The sequence below is a fragment of the Aureobasidium subglaciale genome (assembly GCF_000721755.1).
Source record: "Aureobasidium subglaciale EXF-2481 unplaced genomic scaffold scaffold_14, whole genome shotgun sequence".
NCBI lineage: Eukaryota > Fungi > Ascomycota > Dothideomycetes > Dothideales > Saccotheciaceae > Aureobasidium > Aureobasidium subglaciale.
The window spans coordinates 165494-180853 of NW_013566981.1; the positions used below are offsets into that span (position 1 = coordinate 165494).

General features: G+C 50.6%; 8 protein-coding genes across 8 annotated transcripts; 3 read left to right on the forward strand and 5 right to left on the reverse strand.

Moving 5' to 3' along the window:
- The first annotated feature begins 205 nt into the window (after positions 1–205).
- AUEXF2481DRAFT_290247 (uncharacterized protein) lies at positions 206–3874 on the forward strand. Its single transcript, XM_013487232.1, has one exon. The coding sequence runs from the start codon at positions 301–303 to the stop codon at positions 3607–3609; it is 3309 nt and encodes a 1102-aa protein (XP_013342686.1). The 5' UTR covers positions 206–300; the 3' UTR covers positions 3610–3874.
- Positions 3431–4256, forward strand: AUEXF2481DRAFT_290227 (uncharacterized protein). Its single transcript, XM_013487233.1, has one exon. The coding sequence runs from the start codon at positions 3633–3635 to the stop codon at positions 4071–4073; it is 441 nt and encodes a 146-aa protein (XP_013342687.1). The 5' UTR covers positions 3431–3632; the 3' UTR covers positions 4074–4256.
- A 299-nt stretch (positions 4257–4555) lies between these two features.
- AUEXF2481DRAFT_109258 (uncharacterized protein) lies at positions 4556–7101 on the reverse strand. The gene is made up of 5 exons (XM_013487234.1): positions 6852–7101; positions 6004–6787; positions 5246–5956; positions 4850–5190; positions 4556–4786 (listed from the first exon to the last, which is right to left on the reverse strand). The coding sequence occupies exons 1-5, from the start codon at positions 6963–6965 to the stop codon at positions 4628–4630; spliced, it is 2109 nt and encodes a 702-aa protein (XP_013342688.1). The 5' UTR covers positions 6966–7101; the 3' UTR covers positions 4556–4627.
- AUEXF2481DRAFT_290270 (uncharacterized protein) lies at positions 7077–7652 on the reverse strand. Its single transcript, XM_013487235.1, has one exon. The coding sequence runs from the start codon at positions 7539–7541 to the stop codon at positions 7188–7190; it is 354 nt and encodes a 117-aa protein (XP_013342689.1). The 5' UTR covers positions 7542–7652; the 3' UTR covers positions 7077–7187.
- Positions 7596–8651, reverse strand: AUEXF2481DRAFT_6098 (uncharacterized protein; the record flags this gene model as incomplete). The annotated part of the gene is made up of 1 exon (XM_013487006.1): positions 7596–8651. One exon carries the CDS (start codon positions 8649–8651, stop codon positions 7596–7598), a length of 1056 nt encoding a protein of 351 aa, XP_013342460.1.
- A 1001-nt stretch (positions 8652–9652) lies between these two features.
- On the forward strand, positions 9653–10306 carry AUEXF2481DRAFT_290671 (uncharacterized protein). The gene has a single exon (XM_013487236.1). The coding sequence runs from the start codon at positions 9771–9773 to the stop codon at positions 10176–10178; it is 408 nt and encodes a 135-aa protein (XP_013342690.1). The 5' UTR covers positions 9653–9770; the 3' UTR covers positions 10179–10306.
- Positions 10307–11060: 754 nt separating this feature from the next.
- AUEXF2481DRAFT_66783 (uncharacterized protein) lies at positions 11061–12599 on the reverse strand (the record flags this gene model as incomplete). The annotated part of the gene is made up of 2 exons (XM_013487171.1): positions 11061–12433; positions 12485–12599. 2 exons carry the CDS (start codon positions 12597–12599, stop codon positions 11061–11063), a joined length of 1488 nt encoding a protein of 495 aa, XP_013342625.1.
- Positions 12600–13101: 502 nt separating this feature from the next.
- AUEXF2481DRAFT_30590 (uncharacterized protein) lies at positions 13102–14953 on the reverse strand (the record flags this gene model as incomplete). The annotated part of the gene is made up of 4 exons (XM_013487058.1): positions 13102–13194; positions 13261–13944; positions 13995–14386; positions 14437–14953. 4 exons carry the CDS (start codon positions 14951–14953, stop codon positions 13102–13104), a joined length of 1686 nt encoding a protein of 561 aa, XP_013342512.1.
- Between the last annotated feature and the right edge of the window lie 407 nt (positions 14954–15360).

Genomic DNA, 15360 nt, shown 5'->3' on the forward strand with positions numbered 1-15360 from the left:
TGAGGACCGGAATGATCGGGCGGTCGCATGTGCGAGGCCCTTGTCCAGCTGCAGAAGAGCACTGTAGTCCTCGATTGATCGGCTTCTTGCCTTTGTTCGTTCCCCGCCATCTATTTACCTCGAAGGTACCTACCTAGCCACTTTCTGTCTCACCACGACACGACTATCTCGCAATCCTGAGTCCGCTCTTTCTGTGAACTATTGCACCCGCGACAAATCGATCGAGACACGCGACGGTCAGAAAATTAGCCATGTATATGGATTGAGGGTCTTGGACTGTGACATACGATCTCCGAAAATATGTCGAGACCGGCCGTCCCGAGACACGTACTAGGACTTCTCGCGCTCACGGCTGCGAAAGTCTCAGCATCGGATTTACCATACAACCCAACACATATCGTGATACCCGAGCAAAACGACGAGAACGATCAGACGATATCCTATGCATATATCCTACAACCAAAGACAAATGGCCAAGCCAGCTTACAATCGCTCGACCTTACTGAATCTCTCGAGGCTTCAAAACTCTCATTGACAACGCTTTACGACTCTCTGCCATTCTTGGCGACAACATCAACAAGAGCATATACACCTCTGAAAGGAAGTACACAGAACATCACTGTCGTCGCTGGCGACTGCTCCACAGATGGCGACGCTCCGGAAGTATGGACATTCATCCCCGCTGCTCACAGTAAGAATGGAAACGGAACCTGGTTACAAAGCACACCCGCTGCAGCGGCGAAGAACAAGATCCTAGGACCTGACTTCTTGAGCTCGGGTATCGCATTCTCTGACCTGGCCAAGGGCAATGCTTCAACGACAAGTTTATATGTCTTTGGAGGAATGTGTCCACTGACGAATTCCACCGATGAAACCTGGATGTCGGCAGCGAATTACACAAATCAGATGATGACATTTTCTCCTGAATTGGACAGCTCAAAACAAGTGGCCTACACTTCTGCGTTTCTGTCGAGTAAAGGTCCACCTGTCGCTGAGGCTGGCTTTAGTATGACCCCATTGGCACCTGCATTCTCAGACAACTCGAGTAGCACGCAAAGCGCACGCCAGAGCTTTGTACTGGTAGGAGGACACACCGGAGCCGCATTCATCAACATGTCTTCGGTAGCTTTATTCTCTCTTCCTGAAGAGACCTGGACATATCAACCTGTGGATCAGCCTTCGACTTCTGTCGAGCCTAGATCAGGGCATACAGCAGTTCTCACCGAAGATGGCAAGAGCTTGGTGGTGTTTGGTGGGTGGGTGGGAGATGTCACAAACGCTGCTTCGCCACAGTTGGCAATTCTCGAACTTGGTTCTGGCTATGGAGGTCATGGCGACTGGGAATGGTCAACACCTCTACAAACAGCTTCTGGTCTGTCTGGAGCAGGTATCTACGGACACGGCGCCGCCATGCTTCCTGGTGGAGTCATGATGATCATGGGTGGTTACAACATTCCTACGACATCACTCAAGCGTTTCCTGCGCCGTTCAACATCCACATCAAACTCACAAACTCTCTTCTACAACACTACCTCGAGATCTTGGATAAAGTCGTACAGTCCGCCGCCTGCAATGACGTCGAGCAGTGGCACGTACGCACAGGACCAGAACAAAGGAGCGCTTACCACGACTTCGCAAAAAGCAGGTCTCGGTGTTGGCTTGACCATCGGCGCAATTGTCGTTGGTCTTCTGATAGTCTTCTACTTTTGGTATAAGCGTCATCTCGAAAAACGACGCGAAGCTCGTGAAACTGATAGGGAACGTCTGTACAAAAATGGAGGCAACAACACTGAGCAAGCTTGGTTCGGCAACACGAATTATGAGCCTTATCGCAGCAGCACTACTTACGAGCCTTACCACAGCGACTATGCCAATGGAGGCAATTGGCAAGAGAAGGATGAAGACATGCATGATGGTTTTACCACTTGGACTCCTCATGGCGTTGAGAGTAGCCCTGCTCAGATGAAAGAAGGGAATCGGGAGGTTGAGAGATCTGGATTGTCCATCAACGCACCGAGTCCGACAAGAGGTCTCAGGAAGAACGGCTTGTCTCGCAGCCAATATCAGTACCATGCTGCTCCTCGCTACGACGACGGAAGAGTAAGTCGAGCAAGTGGCAACATCCATCCCATCCAAGAGAGAGACGAAGAAGAAGAAAGACTGTCGTCTAGACATAGTAACCGGTCTTTCAAAGGTCTTGGAAACATGATCGGCTTGAAAGGCAGTGAGCAAGACCCTTTCAATAATCCCCTACCCAATCCTCTCAGAAGCCACCCTGTTACTCCAGAGCTTGGATCCACAGCAGAAGACTCTCAAGGCTCTTCAATCCACAGACAGGCGACAAATACTAGTGTCATGACGAGTACAACGAATGGCACAGATCAAGTCAGCACCTGGATCAACCACTGGACCAACTCTTACGCTGCATCCTTGAGGCGTACGGTGTCTCCCTATCCTGCCAGCAGATCCAGCTCTCCTGATAAAGCAGATGAGAGAACATCTTCTGGGCTGAGCGAGAACTCGGAGAGATCAGGCTTGTCAAACGAAGGCCGCTCTGTGGCCCGGACGTCATCAACTCGCTCAGGCCTGTTCTTTGGCTTGTCGGGTCATCCATCAATCACACCTTCGCAAGCACCTAGCGCGTCTGTCATGTCACGCAGTATATCTCCTGCATACTGGGAGAACAGGCCCAAGCATACGAGCAGCTTGCATCCACCAAGTTTGCGTCCTGGACTGGACAGAGCGGCCGATTCTTCTTCAACTCAGTGCACAACATTTGGTCAATTGATCGCTGAGAGTGAAGCTCTTCTGGGAACTGCGCCGACGAGTCAGCCTTCAGCACCGTTGAACTACAAAGTACGACCAACATCGGCGGAAATCATCGCAGCCGCCATCGGAAAGACGCCCCCGCTTCCTCCAAGACGTCGTGGCTGGATGGGCAGTATTCGTCAAGTCTTCAGTGGTGATCGCAGCATGAGTGCCTCACATGCTCAAAGACGCGTAGGTGCCCCCATGGTACCGCTTCCCACTCCACAATACCGCGATCGCAGCAATAGTCCTGTCAAAGGCCATGCACGCACCGACTCCTCCATGTCAACATCTGCTCCTCGCCGTGCAGCCAGCGACAGTTCCCAATTCCTCGGCACCAGACGTGGCAAGCGCGACTGGGAAGGCAATGAAAACGACCCTCGTTGGAAGCCCTATCAAGACGACCCAGATACCGGTGACTGGGGCGATGTGCCCGAAACCTCGGCTTCCAAAGACGAAGTTAAAAACCCAGAGGATGACGAGCGCGAAGACTGGGACATTGAAGAAGCAGCCGCTAATCGCGACGTCCAAGTCATGTTTACAGTGCCAAAAGCTCGTCTCCGCGTCGTCAATGCCGATGTGGACAAAGCGAGTCTGAGAAGCATTAGTGATGGTGCCAAGAGCATCCGCGCAAGACAACTTCTCAAGGACCAGGAGAATGAGGAGACCAACGAAGAAGCCACCGAAGCAGGTGCTCAACGTAAACCTTCCAACTACGGTCTCCAGATCCAAGACTGGGAGAGAGAAGCTTTGGAGAAGCGAGATGCTGAAGAGGCGGGCACGAGCAAGAAAGATGAGTGATACTCCTTGCACGATGATGTGATATGAAACAAGGAGGAACCTTTTGTGGATATACTGGGATGAGAACATCTCTTTTGACTATATACTACAGCCAAGGCGTTTTGCATTTGGAGTATCTTCACACGCTGATCAAAAAGACGATCCGAGCGATACTGCAGGGGTTACTTCTTTCTTCTGGATTGCCATTTTCCATTTTCCACTTCTGTCAATCATTTTCTTCAGACTATTTACTCGAATTCAGATTATTTCATTTGTTCCAACCTTGTTTTTCTCATGTTCTACTGCTTGCGTCCTTGGTGATCTGTGGCATCTGTATCTTCCCTTTCTGCCTCTTTTGTTTCGAAATGACTCTACAAGACGAGGACCTTGGGCAGGGTTACTCAACATGCAGTTTCGATGCAATGACTACAAGGCACGTAGCAAGTAAGAAATACAGCTCAGAGATTGGAGGGTGCGATACTTGAACTGCGTCTTTTTCCCGATCATCTAACATCAAAAACCAGTTTTTGCTCCAGCGACCTCTATAAAATCTAGATGAGGAAAAGGGCGGTTCTAGTGATCGTGCCTTTTTCAACTTTATCCGAACCGCTCCTTTCCCTGTGTGCACTTAGAGACGTTCTCTTGAGGAGAGAAGGAGCGATTCGATCTGGACTTTTGCTCCTTCCTTTTGTGTCTGGGCTGATCGTGGCTGCTATTTGTTGACTCATTGTAGCTTCTAATGTATACATGTGTGCTTTCTTCCTTGGCTATTTAATGACAGCTTTTCGTTGTGTTTACCTTTCTCGGCTATCATGGCATCTTACTCGTATGTCCCTTGAATATACTCGCAATGTGTAGGAAAACCCACAAGACAAAGAGATTGGCAATGATGGCAACCCCATGTCAGCACACGAATTTTCTACTTGGAAGCTCAAGAAAGTGGATTGAATGGCTAGAAAAGAGAAAACTGTTGCAAGATTTTTTTCTTCTCTCTGTATGTAGGGGTCTCGTCTAGCTTATGTTCTAACAAATATTCCATCTACAGCTTACTCTTGACACCCACCAATTCCTCCACTTGAGCGAATTTGTAATAGTACTCCAGACTCTGTGGATTGAGTAAAGTTCCCGACGGCGTAACCTTTTCGCCAGAAACAATTCTCTTGACTGGTAATTCGACCTTTTTGAGGTTGACAGTCGTCTGTTTCATGTTCATTAGTCATCTGATCTCGAAACCTCCCATCTCTCTCAATTCGACACTTACAGGTATCTCAGGTGTCTCAAAGACATATTTCGGAACATGTCTAGGCGAGCATTCTTTGCCAATTCTCTGCTTGACAGCTTTGACCAACTGTTCCGAGAACTTCTGGCCCGGCTTCATTAAAAGGAAGAGAATGACTGCTTCGTCATTGTCCGAAGGTCGGCGTTGACCTACACAGATGCTGTCTTGGATTTCATCGCCAAAGAAGGATTCAATGACATTGTAAATTTCTGCCGAGCCAAAGCGGACACCTGAGGGGTTCAGGACGCCGTCGGCGCGGCCGAGGAAGTAGACGCCGCCGGTTTTTCGGTGGACGAAAATATAGTCACCATGGGTCCAGACGTCTGTGCATGGCTTTGTTAGATTTTGATGTTCTTCACAATTTGCACGACGACTTACTATCGAATCGAGCATAGTAAGCATCGAAATACTTTTGGCCAGAAGTGTCGCCCCAGAACTTGACCGGTTGGTTAGGGAAGGCAGAGGTTACGACCAGCTCTCCTGCTTCGCCAACGGGTAGCTGTTTACCCTTGACACCTTTTCCACCTTCGATAGTCTGGTCGTAGACTTGGAGATTCATAGCCAAACCTGGACCTTGACAGCCACCAGCATATAGTGGCGTGAGCAAGTTACCCATGGCAAATGATGAAGCTACATCAGTACCTCCACTGATATTGTTGAGATGAACAGAAGCAGGGAAACCAGAGTCGTAGAACCAATGGAAGAGAGATTCTGGCAAGACCATACCTGTGCTCGAAACACGACGCAGACTTGACAGATCGGTGACCTGCTTGGGAATGACCGGAGGAGATGCAGAGGCAAGTGTTTGGAGATACCTGGGCGAGATACCCAGATCAGTGACTTTCTGCTCTCCGACGAGGCGGATGAAAGTTGTCAGGTCTGGTATGAATGGCGAACCATCGTATAATATTGATCGTGCCCCATGTTGGAGAGCCATCGTTGACATGAGATACATGATCCAGCCAGTGGTTGTGTATTGTAAGTTGACAGTCGTCGGTCCAGAGTCCAGATGCAGTTTACCCTCCTTCATCGAACTGATCAGAACTGGGCCGCAGCCATGCACGATACATTTCGGTACACCAGTAGTGCCTAGAATTTGTTAGAACAAGTCCACGGCCATGAGTAAGCCGGCTTACCAGAAGAGTAAACGATCAAGAAAGGATCCTTGAAATCGACCTTTTCAAACGGCAAGTCGGAATTACCGCCAGCTTTTGCCAGATACGAAGCCAGACCCATAGTCTGATCAACACCACTGACATCCGCAGGCTTCTCTTGGAACCTGGGCATACTTACAAGGCCCTTGAAGCCTTTAGCCTTACTCTTTTGCATACCAGCCACGATTTCCTTCATCTTCGGCCTGAGATCGAGAGTCTTGCCATTGTAAACAGCCCAGTCGTCCACAAAGATCCACTTCGGCTCGATTTGCGTAAGTCGCTGCAGCACGCCCTGACTTCCCATATCAGTCGAGCTCGAACTGAAGATACCGCCCAGAGTCGTCACAGCCAAGAAGACAGCCAATGTATCCGTAGAGTTAGACGAGACAACTGCAACTCTGTCGCCTTTCATGATGCCATGAGCTTTCATAGCTTGAGCAAGCAAGCCCACCTTGGCTCGAAGTTCTTTCCAGGTATAGTGCTTAATCTCGGTACATCCTTCACGAACTTCTGTTAGAGCTACTTTATCGCTTTCCTTGCCGGCAGTTGTGCGGAGGGAGGGGTTCTTTGAATCGGCACTATACAAAATATTCTCTGCAAAGTTGAGCTTGACGCCAGAGAACCAGGAAGGCACAGAGTCCATTCTAGCTTTTAGATCCACGACTTGATCATAGTTGCCATAATGGATTAGAGGATGCAATTGAAAGAGATCAGACCAGAAGTCAGTACGTTGATTGACGGAGAACTGATGAAGATCCTGGAATGTCTGCAGCACGAAAAGTGTCAATTGTGTCTCTGAGAGGTGTCTGATTATTGGGAATGTATGTTACCTTGAGCTTCAGTCCTCTTTTCTTGTTGACATCTCTCATGAACTGAGCCATGTTGGTAGCATCCGGATTAGGATGCTCCCACAATTTGCGGGGCATGACAGATGCGGAAGCCATGTTGGAGGTGCGACTGCCGAATCCAAGCTATCAGTCAGACAAAAGGTACGAGATGATCCCAAAATGTGTTCAAGTTGGTACGACACTCCAAGACCGGACAATTCGACTCAACAGATAGGAAGTTCTTGATAGGTTTCCTTTCACATGTCTCGACAAGTTGGGGAGGCGTGGCTGCTCGGCTATCGATCTATTGATATCCCTCGGCTACGGAGGCGGGGAAGCCTAAACGAATCCGATGCCTATTCGAGAAGATGGAGGATCAGCCAACGAAGGGAAAGGATCAACCAACACAGGATACGATGCAAAGGAACGAGGTGTTTGTTTGCTAAGAATACATTTTCTCCGAGATCTGGTTTCTCTAGCTACTCGTGAAGAAGAAAGTTGTCTGTCCATCGTGCAAAAGCCAAAATTACCCAAAGCCAGAGAGGATAAGGCATGTATATGTGAGGTGTATCGAAAGGTACAGTAAAGAGCCGAATACTCTCCAGAAGCAGGACGATATGATATCGTAAAACAACCATTCCGGAGAGGCTGAGCCGGGAGCCAAAAGGCAAAAAGCAACGCTAAGTTTTCCATTCATGATATGCAGCAAATTCGTGAGAACATTATTTGGGTTATGAGGTTGGACCATCATTGCCAGGTCGGTAGGATGCCGCTTTCGGCCCGCTTGAGCCTGAATCTAGGCATATCCTTTGAGGATACGGAGCTGAACGAGTCCTTGCGGACAGTCCAGCGGCTCTGCGGGGGTTGCTGGATAAAGTCGCGAGGATAGGGTGGCAGATCCAGGGAAGGCATACGTTCACTGGCACCACGGGGTGTCATACGCTCGGCAGCGCCGCGGGGTGTCATCTTGGGCTTGAAGAATGAGGATGGTGCTGTGAGAGGAGCAGATAGTGGTGGTGCCATCATAGACTGTGAAGATCCCGGACGTTGCTTGTTCATGCTCGGAAGCTTGAGGTGATAGCCGTTGCGGGACATGCGATGCTTAGGAGGGCATGGATATGTCGGACTGGTAAGGGCATCAAAGTAGGCAGAGGCCGGTGAGTCCGGAGTGGCTGGCCCGTGGCTCGATGCCGGAGTCTGAAGTCCAGGCTCAAGTTCCGGTGTCGACGGAACCTTGGGAGATGTCGTCTTTGAAGAGGAGACGGAGCCATCGTGGCTGTGCGCCCGGATTGAGATGATGCTTAAACGTGATGTGCTTCCATTTGGCCTCAGATCTGATGAGGTCGTAGGACGTATGATGATCGGCGACGACGAGGCACTCAGATCGACTCGAGATACTCGAACCATTCTGGCCTTGCCTGGCGAGACGAGAGTTACTGCTTCAGCCTGATTACATTGGGCTTGTTCAACGAAAGTGCAATCCTCGGCCAGCAGTTCCGGAAAGTTTGTTTCGAGCTCGTCAAGAAACTCATCGGCAACGGTGCTGATGGACATTGATGACAGGCTGGAATCGTCGGACGACATTGGTTCTTCTTCTGATAGGTATCCTGAGAAAAATAGAGGTTCGTTGCAGAGATCAGTGATGTTGGCTGATAGAAGAGGAGGCTCGACGAGGATTCTGAAGTCAATTGTCCTCTCCTGAAGGGGTGCAGGTGCGGGTCCAGATTTATCGACGCCCCTGACGCACGTTGCGTGTAGCAGTCGCTCCACATCCCCAGTGGATATCACAGGCTCGGCTGACATGTTTTCGTTGGCAGTGTGACCACGCTTACTGGTGCTGACCAACAGCGAAAGGATGGGCGAATGTTGGTGAAGGGGAGAGGGCACACTTGAATAGAATGGGTGGAGGAGCAGTGCCCAGCAAAGGGGTCCTGAAACGTTAATCGGATTGTTGTGAGTATGGATCCTGCAGTGCAAGCGGTGGCTTGTCTCTTAGTTGGAGATCTCGGGTTGTTCGCCTGTCGGAGGGTCCTAGTATTGGGTGGGGTTGGGTTGGTTGGTTTGCAGATGTAGCGGCAGGAGCGCGTGAATATGAATAAACTACGGAAACAGCTTGTCCGAAAGAATGGCAAGGTCGGAAGACGTTATAGCAATCAAAAGACGGTCAACAGTTGGCAGGTAGCGAATGGCTTGAGGTGGTGCGCGTTCGATCGGTGCACACGAGATGAATGAGACGGCCTTGTTTGCTGTCGTGAGATGCGGCTACGCGACCTCTTTTGAAGGTACCATGCGTTTGTCGAAAACGGTACAAACGTACGTAGAACCCAACGACTTCTGATCCACCCATACACTACGAGTCTGTCCCGCAACCACGAATCTTCCGACAAGCAATCAGCGTGTAGGAGCCTCCTACAGACTCACAGAGTGCACAATGTCGTTGACGCTAACGCGTCTGCATCAACGGTTTCAGCGGGAAGCCGAGCTTAATCGGGGAAGTTGCGTGGGAAAGTCGATCGCGCTTTGCATCGTCCCAAAGAATTGGGTATCGAAAGGCACACCTCGACTCCGATTGGTGGTGCCCGAGGCATTTCTACGCGCCTTCCTCGAGTTTATCTCGTTGTTTGCAAGGGTACTCAGGTCCCCAAAGCGACGATACATCTTGACTCCACAAGCAAGCAGCACATAGGAAAATTTCTGCCGTGCATGAGCTCTGTCAGGACTCAGCATCCCTGCTCGAGTTGCGTGTATCCTTATCAAACGGCCGAGCGCCGCCATGTTTTCCATCAGCTGTCATTTGTGATTGCTATCGATTGAGGCTTCGAGAAGAGTTCTGAATCGGTTTCCTCCCTGCTCCTGCCTATGTGTTCTTCTCGCCGAGGAGTGCACGTCAAGCCGGCGCAGTGAACGCAACCGTCAGGCGTCATGCACGGCATCCACCGCTTGACTCGAAGTAGAGTTGAGATTTGGAAGAGAGATGGCTCTGGATGCCGCCCTGTTCACTCTAATCAGCCGAGACAGCGAACCACTGTTTCTTGCGACAAGAGGCAGCATCATCTAGACATCTTCAATACCTGGTCATCTCTGAAACATCTCACTTCTTACTTCGGTCTCGCAAGTTCACGAGGGTCTCGTTTTCCTACCTTCGGGTGTTCTTTCCGCCGTTTCGTGTCCTCCTTATGCCAGCCTGCTTTTCTCTTTCTCCTGCCCCCGAACGCTCTGCAATCTCCTTGCCAGCGGCATGCACGCGACGAAACGGCTTTTACTGTTGCCATCGATACCCCCCCTATCAAAACGCACAACAGTCTCTCCTACATGAGCGCATCTTCGTAAAAAAAATAGTAGCAAATCGAAATTGGACTGCTGCAACTGTGTCGCCTCGAGTTGAAACATTAAATTCGGAGGCCAATGATGTCAGGTTCAAGAGGTAAAGTTGTTTCCGCAAAGACATTCTGGTCTCAGATGATCTGGGATGCTTTGGCGAATGATGTAAGACATGGTGGCTCGGGACGGTGGTGTGTGCCTGTCTGAGAATTGGACCATCAACGTCCGAGTGTGGAGGCTGGAACATGAGTGGTGAGGTTTCTTTGTCAAAACTCGAGATGATCTACGGCAATAATACTGCTCACACGGCAGCGCAAAGGACAAAGGTCATGCTGCCAATACCGAATCATCCGAGCAAGATTCTTTTGCGTGTTCTCGAACTTGAGCAACATGGTCAAAGTTGTGTTGCCTGATTCACATGTCGACATCGAACCACATGTTTACGAGACGGTATAACTCTGTTTGCCTCCTGACTTAAAGCAATTTGAGGCTTATGGGCTCAGTATGAGCTCACGTAGAATGTGATGTGAATGCACTTGTACACGATCAACGATATGCCAGTTTGTGATCAGCATGCGAACTGCTTGAAATTGGTGGTGATGTTTAGATACAGCTTAACGATAACGCAACGCTCGATAGACTAGAGGAAACGACAGGATATTTTTCTTCTTCTTCAGCCGCAAAACACACAACATCGATATGTTGCTTCATTCTTCCATCCCGTCAATATTCAAATGCATCAATGTACACAAGCGCATTCGCAGATCCGGCGTAGATGTGTCGATATCATCCCAGAGTAGACTGGCTAGTGGTGAGGTCAGGGAGACTTTTGCTGTTCAATGTAAACAACGCAGTTCGCAGTGCATCGCCGATTCACAGGATTGCGTTTGCTTACAGCATGTATTCGCCCAATCTAGGGGCGCCGCCCTTCCAGTCAAGACGCTCAAAGTATCTGAAGACCAACTCGTAGCCCTCGAGGTCGTGGACGATGCGGTCGACACGTCTGTAGCCGGCAATGTTGTCCATGTTCTTGTCCTTCTTGACTCTTGCTCTACCATAGCCATCCTCATCAGTCTTGGCTTCGAAGATGGTAACGCTGAAGCGGCCAGGCTTGAAGATGTTGACGACCTGCATGACGATGTCGCGGGTCTCGCGCCCGGTCTGGCTGGCAGGGACGTTGGTCTCGAACGAGGCGTAGGAGCATTGGGGCTCAGGAGTGACGTGGACAGTGAAGTAGTGAGCTGATCCAGATTCTCCGGTGGAAGGCACAACACCATTGGCAGAGTATCCGCAAGGAGTGAAGAGGTAAGAGTCTATCTTGGCCTCGGGGTACTTGGACACAGGGTAGACATCAGCCAATCCACAGGCTTCGGAAACCACGGAGCCCAAAGTATGGCCTTCGGTGGTCAGCTCCTCAGGGAAGGTCAACTTCTCAGAAGGATCCGAGGTAGTCTGTGCAAAGACGTCAACATCGTCAGCGCCATTGATGTTACCCAAGTGTGCGATAGCATCCTTGCGAGCCTTCTGGGACTGCTCGAGGTACTTGCCCTCTGCGATCGCACTTGCGTCCTCGAGGTAGAACTGGCGGGCGTTCTGCTCGTCAAGATCGGTCATGAGGATCTCAAGGGTCTCATCCTGAGATTCATCGATCTGAGCATTTGCAAGATCAGCTGCGAGCTGCTCAGGGTAGTCGAGGATCTTGGTAGGAGTCTCTCTCTCGGGTGTAGCAGGGGGAGTCAGCTGAGTGTTGGGACCAGTGATATACAAGTACCAATGCTCGCCGTTCATCTTTCCAATCATATAGGCGCTACCTCCAAGGAATCTCTGGTCGAGGTACTTGACCTCATCGCGCCAGCTCCGGTGGGGACCGCGCTGCTGGTCAGGGTACAAGAAGTTCTTGCGGCTGTAGAAGACACGGTGAGGCGTGGCAGCAGCGGGAACAGCGGCGGAAAGATCGGCCCTCATGCCAGGGAAGCCTGCCTCAAGGGCAGCAATCTCGAGCATTCTTGGCAGACCGTACAGCAGAGTGGTAGTGCCGCAGGTCTTGAGCACAAGCTTGTGTGGGAAGACAAACATGCTCGACTCGGAGAGAAGGTATGCGTCCATATGTCCATGTCCAATAATGGAGAGAACCTTGCAGTTGACAAGGTCGAGCATCTCTTTCCATGTGTCTGTCGAGACGGCCTTCAGACCGTAAGGCTTGGCTCCTTCAGGAAGGGACGAGGCAGAAGGGCTGAACCATACTTCGAGGAGCTTCTCGGGACCTGTACTACAGTCAGATATGCACTCGGTATATTATCTCCACAGTAGCTGACCTTCAAAGGCATTGGTCGAGTCCAGGTCAATGGTGACATCGCGGTTGATGGTCAAGTGAGGAGTGGCCGACGAGGGCGAGACAGTGTAGTCATTAGGGATATCGATGTTGACCATGACTTCTTTTCAGGGGAGGCTGGCTTACGCCAGCAACAAGCGGGAGTTACGAGGTGCCTTGAAGGGATCTTATGGTGGCCTGGCCGAGAGAGGAATAAAAGAGGACTTTTGCCGTGGAATTTTGACGACGATAGGTAAGCCCGGATACCCTGTCAAAGTACCGGGTCTGGTATACGAGCGAGACAACAAGCCTCAGGAGCAATGAATTCGCAGGGAAGAGGTAGCGTGCTGTCGCTGGGAAGCACACACAAACACGTTCGCTGTTATTTTTTCGCTGCGGGATATATTCAAGCCTTGGCGATGTCACCGCTGCCATCGCTGATCACTGCAGTGATCGTTCCCCTCCCCCCACATTACGTTGGCCATGCTCGGGTCCTCAACCATTTCCCTTCCGATTGGACACGATCTTCTGCATTCGATTCCTCTGATAGGTAATATGTTTACACTTGAGGACCTGGAAAATGGAGTGTTGATGACCAATGCTTTTGTTGTGTATCTACGATCAAGCATAACCCAGAGTGCAGTCTTCGCGGAAGATGCCCCTAACACCAAGGTTGCTATCACCTCCAGCAACTGCAGGACCAGATACAACGATCTATGGGAAACACGTTAGCCTCGACGTCTGGCAAGATGAGTCGTGGGAGAAAAAAAAAAAGCTTACTTCGCCTGTTGGTGTGCTGCCGTCAACCTTGTTGTCATCCTTGTCTACAAGCTTGATCTCGACGCTGCTCAGAGGTGCGCCGAAGTGGCTGTGGCCGGGACGATCGTTGTGTCTGTAGTCGTAGATGTTAGTTTGCGCCACAGCACCTGCTACCGACGAAGCAGTCAAAGCATAGCAAATTCTGGAACGAGTGATTATGCGAAGATCACGAAGAGCAGCACTACTCAAGGTCTGAGCACCGGTGTTTGCTCTCTCCGAGGCTAGAATGAGACGCAGCTTTTCAGGGGATGTGCCAATAGCACTGCCCTTAGGCGCGAAGAGTCGGGACAGTAGATCTTCTCCAGGCATACGGCCTGCGTCGAGAGCGCGCCCATGATGAGAGTGCACAAATCTGTGGATAGCAGAAGACGCTCCCGACGTGTGGGTTTGATGCAACTTTGAGAGTGTTTCAGATGAGGCAATGATGATGGTGGGCGCCACGCCTCGAGATGCGAGAGCTATGTCTACGCCGGCACCTGCAACAGAGTTGATGGCTAGGGAGCTGTGACTGAACAAGGCAGCCATAGTCAAAGAGAGGACGTATGAATGGCTGAATGAGTCGGCAGGCAGTACTAGGTCCGAAGGACCCAGACGCTGGCGAAGGGGCAATGCCGAGATCAGAGCGGCAATCGCAGCGACCATGTTCTGTTTTGGGTTAGTAGATGGCTACAAAGAATTATGTAAGAAAGTTGTACCTTTTGAGTGAACTCCACTGACTTGGCAGGAGAATTAGGGCTCTTCTGCCACAGGAAAATCAGGTTGCCAGGCACAAGGCTATCGTCGCCCTTGGGCAGCTCGCTACTAGTGGAGGAAGACTCCTGGACGATGTTGTCCCAGACAGAAACAGCAAGCTTACCGTTAGTCTCGTTCTCAGGAGCACCTTGCCAGTCCATATGCTTGTTGGCAGGATCTGTGACCCAGAGAACCTGACGCAGAGACGGAACGCTCTTGGTAAGAGCAACAAGAGGCAGTGCTCCAGCGGTAGCGACCAAGCATTGAGTCTGAGTGTCCTCGAGTAGCTTGCAAGCAGTATCATGGTCCTGGTTGTAAGGAATGAGGATAGGGGTCAAGCCGTAAAAGGAGCATGCTATACAAGTGATTAGTGACAAGGCAGAGCCGGAACATGGAAAGTCTTACCGAAAATGGTGACAAGGTACTCGATGGAGTTTGGAGTGTAGATAGCAACTCTCTGCAGGCCAGACTTCTGCAAATGGGAACCAACGATGTTGATGAGTTTGGAGAGAGTTGCAAAGTCATGCTCGATGGGGGCATCTTTTCCACGGACAGACAAGATCTTTGCCGTGGCACCGCTAGACGAAGAGTTGGCAGCCTCACGCCAGATATCTCTGAGGTCGCCATCCTTGCCGGCCGTCCACTTGGGAGCACCAGGGGCTCGGACCGAGAGACCTGTCTTCAGTCCGTAACCATGAGGTACCTCTGTGGAGCGGTAGACGGCAGACTCGTGAGGTTGACGAACGGGAGACGCAGCAGCTTGACGAGCGAGAAGCAGAGGATGTGTGTCAGGTTCAAGCCAGAAGATGAGAGGATATGCTACAAAAGCAAACAAGGCCAAAGCAATCAGGGTGGTATAGAGGTTCCACGCGGAAAAGGTGTCGGCGATGAGAGCATCTAACTGCTCGATCAAGTTTCCCATTTTTCCAGTATTAAAGGCTTGTCCCGCCAGATCGAATCTCGAAAGAAAACCCAGAAGAAAGACTTCTTGGAAAAGAGTGAATGGGGTCGATTGTCAGCAGTGGTGCTGGCAGAAGACGGATGGCGGGGTGGTGGAGCACAGCCACAGGCTCTTGCAGGCGCCGCCGTGGAAACAGCGCCAAGCTCGAGAAATCAACACTGCGATGGACTATTCGCTGTCGCTGGTGCTTGCTCTAAACAAGATCAAGTCACTTTCATACTAACGATACAGACTGCAGTAATAGCGACAATAGGTCTCTCTTGATAAAGTTCATTGTCTAGTCATGCGCTTTGTGTGCTAAAGCGACAAGCCGGAAGAGATACTAACCCCTGCAGCATTCGACAACACAACGATAAAAGACTCAACAC